We start from the raw sequence: 17567 nt of genomic DNA on the forward strand, positions 1-17567 counted from the left end.
CACAAGAGAGACCATGCCTCAAGCAACACGAAAAGCAAGGACTGACACCCGAGCTTGTTCTGTGAGCTACACACATGAACCCTCTCACAGGTATGCTCTCACACCATGAACACATACACACACCTGTGTGCGCGTGTACACACGAGCTCACACACAAGAATCCTGTTGACTGCTTAATGTCACTGTGTCTTGAGTCCTCTGGGAGGGAGGGGAGCAAGCTATCGCTGAAAATGCAAAATGGAAACCTTCTTCCTGCATGCTGTGTGCTCAGCTTCACATGAAGCGTTTTGAACGCTCTCCCTCTCGCTTCCTTATCCCTTCAGGGTAAGCATCCTCACCCTCATCTTATAAACAAGCAAAGCATGATGGAGATTTTTGTGTGCATTGATCATGACCACGTAGCTCACGGATGGTGGAGCCAGTATGTGAAGTAGTGCTATAGCTTTAGAGAGCAACTATCTCAACCTCTTGCATCCCGGTACCTCTGCTGCTTCCTGAGAGCGCTGCCACTGACAACTTCACAGGTTTTCGATTATTCTTTAGAGGACCTTTCATTCTCGAAGAGCCTGGGAGGATGGCTCTGGCCAAAAGATTTGGTCAAACCATCCTCTACCTGGGTTATATCCAGCGGGTGAATCTGAGTCCCTGCCACCAGGTACCTGCTCAGCTTTTATTAATGATGGACTGCTTTGGATTCCAAACACAAATGTCCCACAACAGTGCTCCGGCGCTGGGAAGCAAACATACTTACATAAAAACCTGAGGGGTAAACAGTTGAAAAAAAAAAGTATCCTGCTCATTTCAAAGTTCTTTTTTTCTGGCTTAGAACATAACAAATGGTACAAACAAAATCTTTCCTTAAGGGCTAAGGGTCGCAGGGAAGGTGAGGGCAAAAGAACTTGCTTGTTACATGTGATTATTGTTTCCTCGGGGGAAGAAATCAGTACTGGCTAGGGCACAGGTGTGTGTTAGTAGTCTGGCTTCTTTGGAATGGCACTTTCTAGTTTGGCATCTTTATTTTGGGGGAAAGTTAATGCAGATTAAGAGTCCCTTGAGTGTGCTTAGAATGTGCACGAAAGGAGCTTCATGTCTCTGAGTCTGTTACTGGTTTATTTCTCTTTAAGACAAGTTCACCTGTCACCTCTGGAAGAAAGCCTACTCCCATGTCTACTCTGAGTTATTAACATGATTTCTCTTAGAAAAGATTTATTTAGATACTGCTGAGGGTACAGCTGGCATGGTAGCAAGAGAATTCTGCCTGCTCTGAGCTATTCAGATTCTGGGTGCTTGGCTCATGGTACCTTTTCATACGCATGCTGCAGTATCCATTTCCTATTGTGATTTTTCCCTTTTTCAGTTGGACTGTTCCAGCCCAAAGATATGATCCTTGTATTTTTACTATGTGTTTGATAGGAACATCAGAAATACACATGACATTTGACTTTGTTTTGTTTTGGTTTTGCTTTCTTTGAGACAGGATTTCTCTGTGGAGCCTTAAATACACCAGAATTTGCTCTGTAGACCAGGCTGGCCTCAGACTCACAGAGATCTACCTGCCTCTGCCTCCCAAGTGCTGGGATTAAAGATGCATGCCACCACCACCAGGTGACTGTTTTGTTTTGTTTTTTGTTTTTGTTTTCCTTCGTAATGAATCAATCATTTCATATTATTTTATGGTGGAGCAAATATAACCTAAAGAGATCACGGGAGCAACCTATATTACATAAAAACCACAGCCAGTCAGGACTAGAAGGCAAGCGTGTGTGTTCCAGGTTTTGTAGGGTTTTAGGGTACTATTTGGAGCATTGACATAGCAAAGAGTTTAAAAATCCTATTATGGGTGAGCACAAAAGTATAAATGCTGTGCGACTCTTCCTACTGTGTGCGAGTGTTTGAAAGAAGTCCTTTCAGTTTGCTGTTCATTAGCTCCGCCCCTAAAGAGTAGATGCTATTCTTCGTTGCTTTTGTCATTGTTAATTATTTTTGTTGTTGTTGTTCTAGATCCGGTCTGCTCTGTGACTGTTTTCGGTCCTCGGGGTTATGTGGTGGAGGTCTCACAGTGAAAACTCTGTCCTCCTTCCCAGGTTTCATTGCTTCCGACATGACATCCAGACACTCCAGTACCCAGCTGTGGCTAATCACACATTACCACGAGATGGGATCGTTGTATGACTACCTACAGCTCACCACCCTGGACACGGTTAGCTGCCTTCGGATAGTGCTGTCCATAGCTAGTGGCCTTGCACATTTGCACATAGAGATATTTGGGACGCAAGGGAAGTCCGCCATTGCCCATCGAGATCTAAAGAGCAAAAACATCCTGGTGAAGAAGAATGGACAGTGCTGCATAGCAGATCTGGGTAAACCTTCAAAAATATTCTTCGTTACCACATTTACTAATGTCGTACCCCGGCGTTTAGCCAGATTGTACCCGTTTCTCGTTTCTCCTCCTCATGTGTTGTGCTAAAAACTTCATCCATTCAGAAAACCTGACTGTCGTTATCACCAGCACGTGTGTGTGTGTGTGTGTGTGTGTGTGTGTGTGTGTACGTGTGTACGTGTGTACGGCTTTCGTCACTGCACCCCTCATTAACATTTTACAGCTCTAAAAATGCTTACAATACATTCATCTATCCATCCATTCATTCATGTTAATCTGTGAGCATTTCAAAGCAAGTTGCCAACAAAAGCATTCTTTTCTCTGACATCTTCAACATTCAGACTAATATTCCATTAAGTAAAGTGCTTATTTGTTCATTGACTTTTTTTTAACCCCTTTCAGGTACAATTTAGCCATCGTGAAACACTCAAAGCTTATATTTTCAGAGTTTTGACAAAAGCTGTAAGCCCTAAGCCTCTGTAGACTGCCCTGTTCTTCAGATTAGGCTCGTTCACTCAGCCCCTATCCCACCCTCACCAGCAACACCTACTGTTGCTTTCTTTCTTCACAAACTTTTGCATGAAAGGGGATTTCACGGAATGGTTTGTCTTCAAAATGGTTCATGAAGTCATCATCCTTCTGTGGCCAAAGCAGAGTTATCAAGTGGAGGTAGTTATCCGTGAGATAACTCACCCTTTGCCGGGTTGAAGCCTGGCTACCCTCTTGGGTTTTGGGTCTGGTGATGGAGCTTCATTTGTGCTATAGATGAGACGATCTTCATGGCTAATTCTGCAAAATAGTATCTACCCATGAAATTTTAGCTGCATAATTGTGCTAATAAGAACCCTGTGATGTTTTTTTCATTCTAATTTGCTGGTGAGGCTCCTCATTCTGGTAAAGGTTTAGGTAGAGTCAGCTTTAATTGTATAATGAGATTAGTTTATTTTTGTTTGATTTTTTTTTACTTTTTTTTCTTTCATCTCTTCTTTTTTTTTATTCTCCATTTTTTTTTAATTTTATTTTTTTCTTATCAGTTACATTTTATTAACTCTGTATCCCAGCCGTGTCCCGATCCCTCCTTCCCTCCCAGTCCCTCCCTCCCTCATCTCCACCGTGCCCCTTGCCAAGTCCACTGATAGGGGGACCTCCTCCCCATTCATCTGATCCTGTTTTATCAGGTATCTTCAGGACTGGCTGCAAAGCTCTCCTCTGTGGCCTAACAGGGCTGCTCCTCCCTTGCGGGGTGGGGAGGTGATTTTTTTTTTTTAAGACAGAATTTGACATGTTAGGGAGATTTATTTTCTTTGATTCACTGTAGACTCTTTGCTTGCACGTTGGGGAGTTGTTATTATTATTATTATTATTATTATTATTATTATTATTATTATTATTTACAGTGCTTTGCAAAGTTAAGGGCGTGTTCCCAAAGCTTCGTGCAGCCATTTGGGTTGTGATGAAAGAAACTTGCACAGCTTCTGTCAACACTCTTGGAGCCACAGTGATTTGTGTGCAAATTCTGCCTTTTTTTTTTTTTCTTTTGCATGCTTATTTACCTATTGTTTACCTGGCTCAAGGGCTGACTGACACTACTTACCCTCTGTCCAAGGGTCAAAGGGTCCTAGTTAAGGAGGGCTTTTGTGCGGAATGTGGTGCTCTGAACTTGTATGCCATTGGCACCTTCATGGTGATTGTTCATGTTTTTCTCATGTAACTCAACGACAGTTGTGCCCGCCGTACAGGATTATGAGGGGATTCAGGCATTGCTAAGAATGTCTCATAAGGATTCAGGTGAGGGCTGCTGTTGTACTATAACAGGGCAGCTTCTGGTTGTGGTTTATGGGATTGGTGAGGAGAGAGACGTGGGATTTTGCTGGGAAGTCCAGCTAATTAATTAATTAAGTTCAGCTGCATCTTTAGGTATGAAGCCTTCCAATTAGGTGCAGTAGCTGCTGTACAAACCCGTGTTTCCAAGTCACTGCAAGAGACTGGTAATGTCTCTTGACGGCGTTAAGTGCATGTAATTTTTCATGGTTTACCCAGAAATTGAGGATCAGCCATCAGGAAGAGTGTTCTGTTATCAATGCTGCTGAAACTGTAGCTGGTGGATTTTTCCAACATTTTGTTATAAAAAAAAAAAAAAAAAGCTAAGCATATACATTTTTAATTAGTTAAAAATAAACTTTGTTATTAAAAATACTTGCAAATGAAAACGTCACATAAAAGGTTTGAAAGAATGTAACAGTGACTCCTAGATTCAAAATTGAAGGTTTCTTTACATTTTCCCTCCTGTGCTTGTGTATTTTTATGACTTTTGGGGTGTGTGACAGACATTATAGCACTTTATTACTAAATATCTCAAAATAGATATCAAAATACATCTTCCCAAACTACAGTTTAATCTCATCTAAAAATCATCAAGGTCTTGCTGTGTAACCCAGACTGGCCTGGAGCCTACTTTGTAGCCTAGGCTTGGATACCCCTGTCTCAGTTCCCTATTTTTATATTCTTTTTAATATAATTTTTGTATTATAGGTGCTATTTTATATTACAGATGTATGTGCCACCATACATGACGGTTATTTTTTGGCTTTCCCGAATAACAGTTGAGTCAAGATTTATAAATTGCTTTTTTTTCCTTCTTCTTTATTGTGATAATTACCCTCTACTAGGTAAGGCTCTTTGTAAAACATAGCATCTAGCATCTTCTGGTGTTTTGTTGTTGTTGTTGTTATTGTTTGTTTTGAGACAGTGTCTCCAGTATTTAGGCCTAGCTGACCTGGAACGCACTGGTCTTAATACTTGTAGAAATTCTCCTGCCTCTGCCCACCCGGGTGCTGGGATTGCAGGTACTTGCTGATAAGCCGTTGGTCAGGGCTCCAGTCATTTGAAGCATTGGCTGTGGCCTCTTCCAGTATGGTGGAGTCATGTGGCTCTTGGCAGCAAGCTCTAGTGGCTGCATGTGGGCCTCTCCCCGGGGTTATTCACTGCGCGTCATCTTAGCATAATGAATGAGGCAAAGAAAACAATTGGGAAAAGTTTTATCCTGCCTATTGTGCCCTCATCTTAAATATACACATGGTCACTTTTGGCATACTTTATTAGTCTAGCCCAACTTTCTGGACAAAACTAAAATCTAGAACAGCTGGCTTGGCCGTGTCTGTTTCAAATGCCCCGTTACAGCGCTCTGATGTTTTAACTGTAGTTTTAGGAATGGCAGAGGAACATACATGATTTGGAAAATTTTCACAACAGCCGAAGACAGAGAAAGAAGAACCAGCCTGCTTTAGATAAAGGCAGTTGCTAAAATCTTTGCTAATTCTGAAGGCTGAGATGGCATGTGCTCACTGGCCTTGTATGGAGTCATGCATGCCAAGCTATGGCCTGAAAAAATCCATTCACTACAGAGAACTGGAGGGGATGCCAAGGCACCTTTGGATTGCAAAGTTTCTAGCGTCATCTTGATCCCATTTGGCACTTCTCATTATACCGAGTGTTATAGCAATCATTTTAAGATGGTCTGTTTATGCACCAATAAATAATTCCATCCTCAAATAAGCCATGCACAAATCTGTCTTTCCCCAGTGGCTAGTGGGTAACGGCAGGTCTCCCTAATTGACTGAGGAATTCAGAAATGAGCCATGGTCTAAGTGCTTTGGAACCATTTAACGAGAGAGATGCACTTCGAGTCAGGGTTCAGCCTATTGCCGTCTGTTCCCATGATTCCAGGGGAAGGCCTGTGGGTTCAGGCCAGGCTGATTGCTCTGATAGGCTCCTGTCCCTTTGGGGAGGCAGCAGAACCTGCCGTAGCTTGCCCTTTATGGTACATTAAATTACCTCAGGTTTTTGGTTTCACACCGTCAAAAAATTTGTGTGTGGAGACAAGTGGGAGAAGCGGTGGCGTTTGAGAGTTTAATTTGCTGGTTTTTAAGCCACATTGAGGAACACACGTGATGCGCCGTGTGAGCCTGCTTTTCTGTGAGCTTCAAACACGGCCTCGTATTGCTTTAGTGTTTCGGTCTGCCATTTACGAAAACCTTTATCCCCTAGAGCTTCATATATCAACTTGATAGCCTCCTAATCGTCCTCAAATTAGTCGTGGTTCATGCTCTCACTGCCAAAGTCACGAGTAATCTGGGATACTCGGGGTACTCTTGGTGTACAACTTACCACCAGAGGGCGCGCTTGATCGGGGTTGTTTTAAATCCCTCCAGCTGCCCTGTTGGAGAGAGACAGTAGCTAATCACACTGTCTTTTCTTTCCCCTTTAGGCCTAGCAGTTATGCATTCCCAGAGCACCAACCAGCTCGATGTGGGAAACAATCCCCGTGTGGGGACCAAGCGCTACATGGCTCCCGAAGTTCTCGATGAAACCATCCAAGTGGACTGCTTTGATTCTTACAAGAGGGTTGATATTTGGGCCTTTGGCCTCGTCCTGTGGGAAGTGGCCAGGCGGATGGTGAGCAACGGTAAGTGTCTGGCATTGTCTTTGTCTATGCTCTCTCTTGATGCTGCATAGCCAGAAGGCACCGGGGACTATGGAAGCGGCATTGTTCCTTGAATCCAACCACACTTGCCTGGCTTCTGGTGGGTTAACTGTGTAATGGCGCTGTGTTTGAAATACAACAGAGCAAGAACAGCCCAACAACTATTTTTGGAGTAGCCTATTTTTATTTTTTTTTTTAAACTTGATTTTTGTTTGGGTCTCTTGCTCCTTATTTCCTTCCCTGTTCTGGCTTTCTGTTTGACTCTCTTCTCGCTGTCCTTCCCTCTTTGTTCCTCCATAATCTAGATTTAACTTAAGAGGAATGAGCGGCTCTTATGTAAGCACCCTGCTGTTGCAGAATTCTTTTCTTATCATTGGATTATTGAGAAAAGTCAGTTTCCACATTTGGAAGGCATTCCTTTGTAAGGAGCACTCAGTACTTTTTGAATGGGTCAAATTTAACTTCAAGGGCCACAGATGGGTGGTTGTTGTTGACCTGGTGAAGTGATTTTATGTTGTCTTAGCCAATAGGAAAGCATTTGTTACCCTTCCTTGCTTGCTTGCTTCCTCCCTCCTACCCTCCCTCCTTCCCTCCCTTCCTCCTTTTCTCTCTTCCTCCCTTCTTCCCTTCCTCTCTTCCTCAGAGGTGGAAACTCATTTTGTAGACCAGACTAGCCTGGAACTCACAGAGATCTGACTGTCTCTACTACTAGGGGTTGAAATCAAAGACATGGACCACCTCACTTGGCCCATCTGCCATTTTTTTTTAGCCCCTGCCTCCCACTGCTAGCTCTCCCTCGCATCTACCAGGTGCTTGAGTGAGCCTCACATGATTGGTTTCGAGAGCACTAATTCTTATTCTGTCAGCTTAGGGGGCCCTAACAACACAGAGTGGTTTTCACAGCAGAATTCCTTGAACTAACTTGATGAACTTCATATATCTAGAAAATATATATCTAAAATTATCCCATGAAAAGAAAAGAAAATGATGCTTAAATTTTTTTTTCATTTTTTTTAAAAGACATTTTGAAAAGCTTGTGAACCACTGGGATCCCATATCTGAAGTTTTCTAGAAAGAAGATATGAAATCTAATATCTGTGCCATATCCACCATCTACTGGTATAAGGAGTGAGGTTTATGGAGTAATTATAATTTTTGTGACTAATACGGCCAGAGATGAAGAGGTTCTGGGATTGGAAATAGAGTTGAGTAATTTGATATAATAGCTGAAGTTGGTATGCCTTCATGATAGGGATTTTTGTGACATCAGTGTGTCTGCTTTGAACACACCCTCTAAGGACGTTATGGCAAATGATTCAGGTTAGACATCCACGAACTGTAACATGATAGTCCCTTTTTATGGAGCCATGAACATTTTCTGGTACTTGTTTCTCAATCCACCGCCTTTCAGTTGGTGCCATCGAGGCGCTCGGGATCAGTTTGCGACAGAGAGATTGCCTCGCTGGTTTATAAAGTTTTGAACTTTGCCTGAGATTGCACACCAGCTTTATTTCTCCACTGTTCCCCAGTCATTTGTGCGTTAGAACTAAGGGGGGAAAGTCTGATTCTGCGTAATCTATCCCCACCCCCATTTATTATTTTTTTTAGGTACTTTACATCCCATCCCAACTGTAGGTTCCTCCCTTTCCTCTTAATCTTGCCCCCCCTTCCTTTCCTCCTCAGAGCAGGAGAGGCCTCACAGGTATACCAACCTCCCTTGGCATATCAAGAGGCAGTAGGTCTAGGCAGCCCATTTAGGGGAAAGGGATCCAGAGGCAGGAAACAGAGCCAGAGACAGCCCTGCTTCGCTTGTCAGGGGGCCCTCATGAAGACCATGCTGCACATCTGTTACATATGTGTAGGGGGTCTAGGTCTGTACATACATGCTCTTTGGTTGGTTAGTTGATTGTAGATTTTCTTGTGGTGTCCTTGACCTCTCTGGCTTCTTCAATCCTTCATCCCCCTCTTCCACAAGATTCCCCAAACTCCATCTAATGTTTGGCTTTGCGTCTCTACATCTGTTTCTATCAGCTACTGGGTGAAGCCCCTCAGGGGACAGTTACTTGCTCCTGTGTGCAAGTAGATCAGAATATGATTAATAATGATCGGGGTTGGCTCTCTTTCATAGGATGGGTCTCAAGTTGGGCCAATCATTGGCTGGCCATTCCCTCAGTTTCTGTTCCATTTTATCATTGTGCATCTTATAGGCAGGACACATTTTGGGCTGAAGGTTGTGTGGGTTGGTTTGGTGTTTCCATCTCTGTGTCATAAGTCTTGCCTAGTTACAAGAGGTGGCCATTTCAGGTTCGATATTTCTGTTGCTAGGAGTCTTAGCTAGGGTGACCCTTATAGATTCCTGGGAGTTTCCCTTGTTCTAGCTAGCTCCAGAGATGTGCCCCCACTACCAATTTCAGTTCCTTTTCCCAGTTCTCTTCCCCTCAGTCCTTTTCATACTTGATCCCTCCTGCTCCCCTCCCCATCCTCTATCTCACCTCCATCTATATACTTCCAATGTCTATTTTATTTTCTCTTCTGTGTGAGATTCAAACATCCTCCCTTGGGCTCTCCTTGTTACTTAGCTTCTTAGGGCCTGTGGATTGTAGCATGATTATCCTATACTTTATGGCTCGTATCCGCTTATAAGTGAGTACATGCCATGATTGTCTTTCTGGGTCTGGATTATCTCACTTAGGATGATATTTTTCTAGTGCCGTTCATTTGCCTGCAAATTTCATGATGTTATTTTTTTTAATAGCTGAGTAGTATTTCTTTGTGTAAATGAAACACATTTTCTTTATCCATTCTTCAGTTGAGGAACATCTAGGTTGTTTCCAGTTTCTAGCTATTATGAATAAAGCTGCTATGAACATAGTTGAGCAAGTTTCTTTGTGGAATGGTAGAGTGTCTTTTGGGTATATGTCCAGGAGAGGTATAGCTGGGTCTTGAGTAGAATTATTCCCAATTTTTTGAGAAACCACCAAATTGATTTTCAAAGTGGTTGTACAAGTTTGCACTCCTAATAGCATGGAGGAGGGTTCCCTCCTTGCTCTACATTTTCGCCAGCATGTGCTGTCACTTGAGTTTTGTTTTGTTTTGTTTTTTTAATCTTAGCCATTCTGACAGGTCTAAGATGGAATCTCAGAGTCGTTTTGATTTGCATTTTCCTAATGACTAAGGACATTGAAGTTTTTTTTTTTTAAGTGCTTCTTGGCCATTCAAGATTCCTCTGTTGAGAATTCTCTGTTTAGCTCTGTATTTCATTTTAATTGAATTATTTGGTTTGTTGGTGTTTAATTTCTTGAGTTCTTAATATATTTTGGATATCAGTCCTTGGCCAGATGTAGGATTGGTAAAGAACTTTTCCCACTCTGTAGGCTGCTCTTTTGACCTTTTGATGGTGTCTTTTGCCTTGCAGAAGCCTTTCAGTTTCATGAGATCCTATTTATTAATTGTTGATTTTAGTGCCTGAGCTGTTGGTGTTAGGAAGTTGTCTCCTGTGCCAATGCATTCAAGGCTCTTCCTCAATTTCTCTTCTATTAGGTTTAGTGTATCTGGTTTTATGTTGAGGTCTTTAATTCACTTGGACTTGAGTTTTGTGCAGTGTAATAGATCTGTTTGCATTCTTCTGCATGCAGCTATCCAGCAACATTTGCTGAATATGCTAGCTTTGTTCTATTGTGTGGTTTTGGCTTCTTTGTCAAAAATCAAGTGTCTGTAGGTGTGTGGGTTTATTTCTAGTTCTTTGATTAAGTTCCATTGATAAGCCATGCTAATACCATGAGTTTTTAAAAAATAATTTATTTAATTTTATTTTTTATGTGCATTAGTGTGAAGGTGTCACATCCCTTGGAACTGGGGTTACAGACAGTTGTGAACTGCCATGTAGATGCTGGGAATTGAACCAAGGTCCTTTAGAAGAGCAGACAGTGCTCTTAACCACTGAGCCATTTGTCCAGCCCCACCATGAGGTTTTTATTACTATTATTCTGTAGTACAGCTTAAAATCAGGGATAGTGATATCTTCAGAAGTTCATTTACTGTATTGAATAATTTTTGCTATTCTGAGTTTTTTTTTTTTTTCCATATGAAGTTGAATATTGGTCTTTCAAGACCTGTAAAGAATTGTGTTAGAATTTTGATGAGAATTGCATTTAATCTCTAGATAGCTTTTGGTAAGATGGCCAGTTTTAGTATGTTAATCCTGCTGATACATGAACATGGGAGATCTTTCTATCTTTTAATATATTCTTCGTTTTCTTTCTTCAAAGACTTGAAGTTCTTGTCATAGAGGTCTTTCACTTGCTTGGTTAGAGTTACCCAAAGATATTTTATATTATTTGTGGCTATTTGTGCTACTTTTTCTCTAATTTTTTTTCTCAGCACATTTATTATTTAGGTACAGGAGGGCTACTTATTTTATTTATTTATTTATCTATTTATCTATCTATCTATCTATCTATCTATCTATCTATCTATCTATCTATCTATTTAGATTTAGTTTTGTAACATGCCACTTTGATGAAGGTGTTTATCAGCTGTAGGAGTTCTCTGGTAGAATTTTTAGAGTCACTTATGTCTACTATTAGATTATCTGCAAATAGTGATACTTGACTTTCCAATTTTGTATCCCCTTAATCTCCTTTAGTTGTCTTACTGCTTTTGCTAGAATTTCAGGTACTATATTGAACAGATATGGAGAGAGTGGCAGCCTTGTCTTGCCCATGATTTCAGTAGAATTGATTTCTATGTCTCTCCATTAATTTCATGTTGGCTATAAACTTGCTGTATATTATTACCTTTATTGTGTTTAGGTGTGTGCCTGTATCCCTGATCTCTCCAAGATTTTTAACAGAAAGGGGTGTTAGATTTTGTCAAAGACTTTCGGCATCTAATCAGATGATCATGTAATTTTTTAAATTTTCAGTTTGTTTATATGGTGGATCACATTGATGGATTTTCCTATATTGAACCACCCCTGCATCCCTGGGATAAAGCCTACTTAATGGTGGATGACATTTTTCATGTGTTTTTAGATTCGTTTTGTGAGCATTTTATTGAGTATTTTTGCATCAATGTTCCTCAGGGAAATTGGTCTGAAATTCTCTTTGTTGAGTCTTTTTGTGGTTTATGTATCAAGGTGACTGTGATCTCATAGAATGAGTTTGGCATTCTCATTTTTGTTTCTATTTTGTGAAATGGCTTAAGGAACACTGGTATTAGCTCTTCTATGGAAGTTGGATAGAATTCTCAAAAAAATCATTCATTTCATTTACATTTTCCAAAATTTGTGAAGTACAGGTTTTTGAAGTAAGACCTAATGATCCTTTGTATTTCCCTAGTGTCTGTTGTGATGTCCCCCTTTTCATCTCTGATTTCATTAACTTTGATATTCTCTCTTTGCCTTTTAGTTAGTTGGCTGAGGGTTCATCTATCCTGTTGATTTTCTCAAAGAACCAACTTTTGGTTTAGTTGATTATTTGTGCTGTTCTCTTTGTTTCTAATTTGTTGATTTCAGCCCTGAGTTTGATTATTTCCTGCCATCTATTCTCTTGTGTGTTTACTTCTTTTTTTCTTAGAGCTTTCAGATGTGCTGTTCAGTTCCTACTATGAGAGCTTCAATTTCTTGATGAAGACACTTAGTGCTATGATCTTTCCTCTTAACACTGCTTTCATTGTGTCCCATAAGTATGGGTATGTTGTGCTTTCGTTTTCATTGAATTCTAGAAAGTCCTCAATTTATTTCTTTATTTATTCCTTGACCCAATGGTCATTGAGTAGAGATCTGTTCAGTTTCCATGCATTTGTAGGCTTTTTCTTATTTCTGTTGTTGTTGAAGTCCAGCTTCATGGTGGTCTGATAAGATACAAGGGATTATTTCAATTTTTGTGTATCTGTTGAGGCTTGCTTTGTGACAGAGTATATGGTCAATTTTGGAGAAGATTTTTTAATTTTAATTTTTCATAATTTATTCACTTTATATCCTGATTATAGCTTGCTCCCTTGCCTCCTCCCAGTCTCACCCACCCTCCATCTTCCCCCCCATCCTCCTCCATTAGTCTGCTAAAAGGGAGAGTCTTCCTCTCCTACCTTCTGATTATAGCCTATCAAATCTCATCAGGACTTCCAGGATTCTCTGCCTCTATGGCTTGGCAAGGGCACCCTTGCCAGGTGACCTTGGGTCACTTGGGTGAAGTGATCAAAGATCAGGCAACGAGCAGAGTTTATGTCAGAGATGACCCCTGCTGCCCTCATTAGGGAACATACATGGGGACTGAGCTGCCTATGGGCTACATCTGAGTAGGAAGTCTAGGTCCTCTCCATGTATGGTCCTTGATTGGTGCATCAGTCTCTGCAGGGTCCCCTAGGCCCATATATCTTGGCTTTGTTGGTCTTGGAGAATATTTTATGAGGTGCTGAGAAGATATATTCATTTGTGTTTGGGTGAAATGTTCTGTAGATGTTTGTTAGGTCCATTTGATTCATAACATGTCAGGTTCATTATTTCTCTGTTCAGTTTCTGTCTCAATGATCTGTCCGTTGGTAAGAGTGTGGTGTTGAAGTCTCCCACTATTAAAGTGTGGGGTTTGATGTGTGATTTAAGCATTAGTAATGTTTCTTTTAAGAATGTGGGTACCCTTTTGCTTGGGGCATAGATAATCAGAATTGAGACGTCATCTTGCTAGATTTTTCCTTTGATGAGTATGAAGTGTCCTTCCCCATCTCTTGATTAATTTTGGTTGAAAGTCTATTTTATTAGATAGTAGAATGGCTACTCCAGCTTGTTTCTTGGGTCTGTTTGCTTGGAAAACCTTTTTTTCCTGCCCTCTACTCTGAGGTAATGCCTGTCTTTGTCACTGAGGTGTGTTTCTTGTATGCAGCAGAATGATGGATCTTCTTTTCATATCTATTATGTTAGTTTGTGTCTTTTTTTTGGGGGGGAGGGATTGAGTCCATTGATGTTGAGTGATCTTTTTAAAAGATTTTTGAATTGAATTTTGTTTATATATTTATTCATTACAATTTATTCATGTTGTGTCCCTGCTGTAGCCCTCTCCCTTGCCTCCTCCCAGTGCCACCTACCCTCCCTCTTCTCCCCTATACCCTTTCCCTAGTCCCCTGATAGGATATCAGGTCTCAGATGTTGAGCAATTTTAAGGACCAGTGATTGCTAATACCTGTTATTTTGGTGGTGGTAGTGTGTGCGTGTGTGTGTGTGTGTGTGTGTGTGTGTGTGTGTGTGTGTGTGTGTGCGCGCGCGCATGCGCACGCACATGCATGCGCTTCTTTTCTTTTTGCTGGTGTTATTTATTTCCTGTGAGATTTTTTGTGTGGGGGGTGTAGTTAACCTCCGTGGGTCGGAGTTTTTCTTCTAGTATATTCTGTGGGGCTAGATTTGTGGATAGTTATTGTTTATATTTGGTTTTGTCATGGAATATTTTTTATTCTCCATTTAAGGTGATTGAAAGTTTTGGTAGGTATAGTAATCTGGGCCTACATCTGTCTGTGGTCACTTTGAGTCTATAAGACATTTGCTCAGGCTCTTCTGGCTTTTAGAGTCTCTTTTTGGAAGTCAGGTATAATTCTGATAGGTGTAAATTTATATGTTATTCAGCCTTTTACCCTTGCAGGTTTTAATACTCTTTCATTGTTCTGTACATTTAGTGTGTTGATTATTTGGAGGCAGGGAGATTTTCTTTTCTGGTCCAATCTAATGGCGTTCTGTAAGCTTCTTGTATGGTTATAGGCTTCTCTTTCTTTAGGTTGGGGAAATTTTCTTTTGTGATTTTGTTAAAAATGTTTTCCAGGCATTGGAGCTGGGACTCTTCTTCTTCTATTCCTGTTATTCTTTGGTTTGGTCTTTCCATAGTGTGCCATATTTCTTGGATGTTTTGTGTCAGGAACTTTTTAGATTTGGTATTTTCCTTGACCGATGTATCGATTTATTCTATTGTAGCTTCTTCACCTAAGATTCTCTTTTCCATCTCTTGAATTTTCTTAGTGATGCTTTCATCTATAGATCCTGTTTTCTTCATTAGGTTTTTCCATCTCCAGTATTCTGTCAGTTTGCGTTTTCTTTTTTGCTTCCATTTCCATTTTCAGTTCTTAAACTGTCTTATTTATTTATTTATTTATTTATTTATTTATTTATTTATTTATTTATTCTACTTGATTCTGTTTCTGTATTTCTGTAAGGGATTTATTCATTTCATCTTTAAAGGCTTCTATTGTCCATGTAAGATTGGATTTAAGGCCATCTTCTTGTGCTTCTGCTGTGTAAGGACATCTAGGGCTTGCAGTAGTGGGATAGCTGGGCTCTGGTTGTGCCATCTTGTCCTGGCTCTTATGGATTGTGTTTTTATGCTGTTCTTTAGCCATCTGGATGTTCTGGTGCCTACAGGACTCCTGGATGTACCTGGGGCCAGCAGTTCTCTTTGGGAATGCAGGGAGATACGTGGCCAGGATGATGGAGCTCAGGGGACAGCTCATGGCTGCTGATTGTGCCCCACAGGGATATGGCAGGAAGGGGGTTTGGGGGAGGGGAGGGGTCTGTCCTGGATGTTTCTGAAGCCAGCAGGCCTCCATAGGAAGGCAAGCAGAGCAGCGGTCTGGAAGATGGAGCTCAGGGGACCTGCTGCATCTATCTTGACAAGAGTATTTAAAAGGTTGGTGCCAGCACAAGCAGTGTGATGGGGCATCTTTCCCAAACAAAGAGGAAGCTAGTGTCCATAGACAAGCACAGTAGCTCATTACCAGCTTTGGGGGTGCAGCCGGGAACCAAGCAGGCTGCCCGGCAGGAACGTGTGGTGTGGGCTTCATAAGAATGTGTCACAGATGTGCCCCATGTCAGCGTCACAGGCATCAAACCAACTGGCTTGAAAGATCAGCTGTGATTAATAGTAGTCAGTTTGAAGTTAGAGTCATCTGCTTAAAATTCAGCCAAACAAATGTTAGTTTGCTTGCTAGAGCCTGTGATTAAGGTTATTTTTGGAAAAAAAGAAAACCAACAACTGTGGATGGGGGAATGTTTTGGTTGTTTTTGTGATTTATTGGTCTCTTTTTTGCATCATAGTTTAGGCGTCTAGCTATTTCCTAAGATGTTGTGGGTTGAGCTTCTGTTCTATGATGTGGTTTGATTTTTTTTTAAAGGGAATATAAGGGGATCTTGTCTCTCATTTTAATGTCTTACTTTCTGACAGTGACTAACTTGATCTTGTTCTTTCTCTCTCATCCCTCATTTTCCATGAATATTCACATACACATACAACACACACACACACACACACACACCAAAAACGAACAGACAGACAAACAAGAGCCCTACAAATTAGTTCATTTAAACTCTGACTTTGAAACTAATCAGTGCTTCTTGCAACCCTGTTTTATCTTAACTTCCACTAGCCCCAGACAGGAAAAGTGAGAAGAAAGAAAAGCAGGAGAAATGCTGCCCTCTTACCTTCACCCCCACATTCGTACATTAATGTTCCCCATTCCCTTTCCCATGAGCACTCTGTTTGAACTTAGCTGGTATCATCTCTTGTATGTAACTCTTACTGTTAATCTCTGCTTTCTTTTAAATGATCACATGATATCTTACTAATGTAGCCATTCCGAGATTCTTAGGCATCCTGTGTCTCACATTTGAGGCCCGTAGTAGACATTTTTTTGTGCATGTAACTTTTCACTTGGGGAATTTAATTACTTATCTTAAAAGAAGTAGAGTTAATAGGTCAGAATATGGATGTTTTTATGGCTTGGCACACAGTACCAAATTGCTTTCCACAAGGGTTGTCCTAATTTACGGTATTTCCCTCCCCCTAGGGTGTGCTGTACCTACTTTCTTACCACCTTTAGGAGCTGTCATTAAAATAATATATATTTTTGAAGTTATTGTGTATAATATGCACCTCATTTAAATATATGAACATCTCATAATAAGGAGGTTATTATAATTATATATCCTTTGAGTTTCTGAGTCTATTATAAAAATGGATGGCCAGATAGTTCTATCCTCAAGTGAACCATGATCATAAAAATATGTCATATTTTGTACTTTTATTAGAATTTTACATTTATTTCCTACTAGTAATAAACTTCATGCTGTTTCTGTACAGGAAATGAGACTCCAGTCCATTTTCACGGTCAAGAATTTCTCAGTAGGATTCTTTTGGAATTTACTGGTACTGTTACGTTGACACAGAGTTTGTAATTATTAGGAAAGAACAGGGTTTTCACACCTTTTCTGCGTGAGTTTCTTTAGGAATTAAAGGTGGGGGTTGCTTGGAGAAGTAATTAAAACTGGAGTAGGTATCAGAAGCAGCGGCAGCTCTTGCTGAGACCCTGCTGGGATATAGCCCCAGAATTCTGATTTAGCGGTTCTGAGTTGGAGGATGTGATGTGCAGGTTTTGAATATGCACATTTAACTAGAGGCATCCTAGGACAACAGATGAGACTAAGCCAGCAAGTGCCTGTGGTCAAGAGGGCAAAGCTGTGTGTCTCTGTGGCATTTGGTGGCTCCATGGTTCTTTGTTGTGTGTTCCTGTTTTCCGATGCCTGGAACCAGGGTTCTTAGGCCTGGTACTCAGAAGCTGATGTGGGTGAGTCCCCAGAGCTCTGTATCTCTGCTGTGGCAGGAGAAGAATATAATATATATATATATATATATATATATATATATATATATATATATATATATATATATATAT

The 17567-nt window shown here is 40.7% G+C and overlaps 1 protein-coding gene across 4 annotated transcripts in view; it reads left to right on the forward strand.

Annotated features, from left to right (window-relative positions):
- Nucleotides 1–17567, forward strand: part of Acvr1 (activin A receptor type 1) — a 122981-nt gene that overhangs the window by 96809 nt on the left and 8605 nt on the right. For all 4 annotated transcript variants that reach the window (XM_055600121.1, XM_055600120.1, XM_055600122.1 and 1 more), the window contains 2 exons: nt 2085–2360; nt 6648–6845. In XM_055600121.1, coding sequence (XP_055456096.1) covers nt 2085–2360; nt 6648–6845 — 474 coding nt within the window. The remainder of the gene's footprint in view (nt 1–2084; nt 2361–6647; nt 6846–17567) is intronic.

The sequence above is a fragment of the Psammomys obesus genome, unplaced genomic scaffold, assembly GCF_907164565.1.
Source record: "Psammomys obesus unplaced genomic scaffold, mPsaObe1.curated_primary_1811, whole genome shotgun sequence".
Taxonomy (NCBI): Eukaryota; Metazoa; Chordata; class Mammalia; order Rodentia; family Muridae; genus Psammomys; species Psammomys obesus.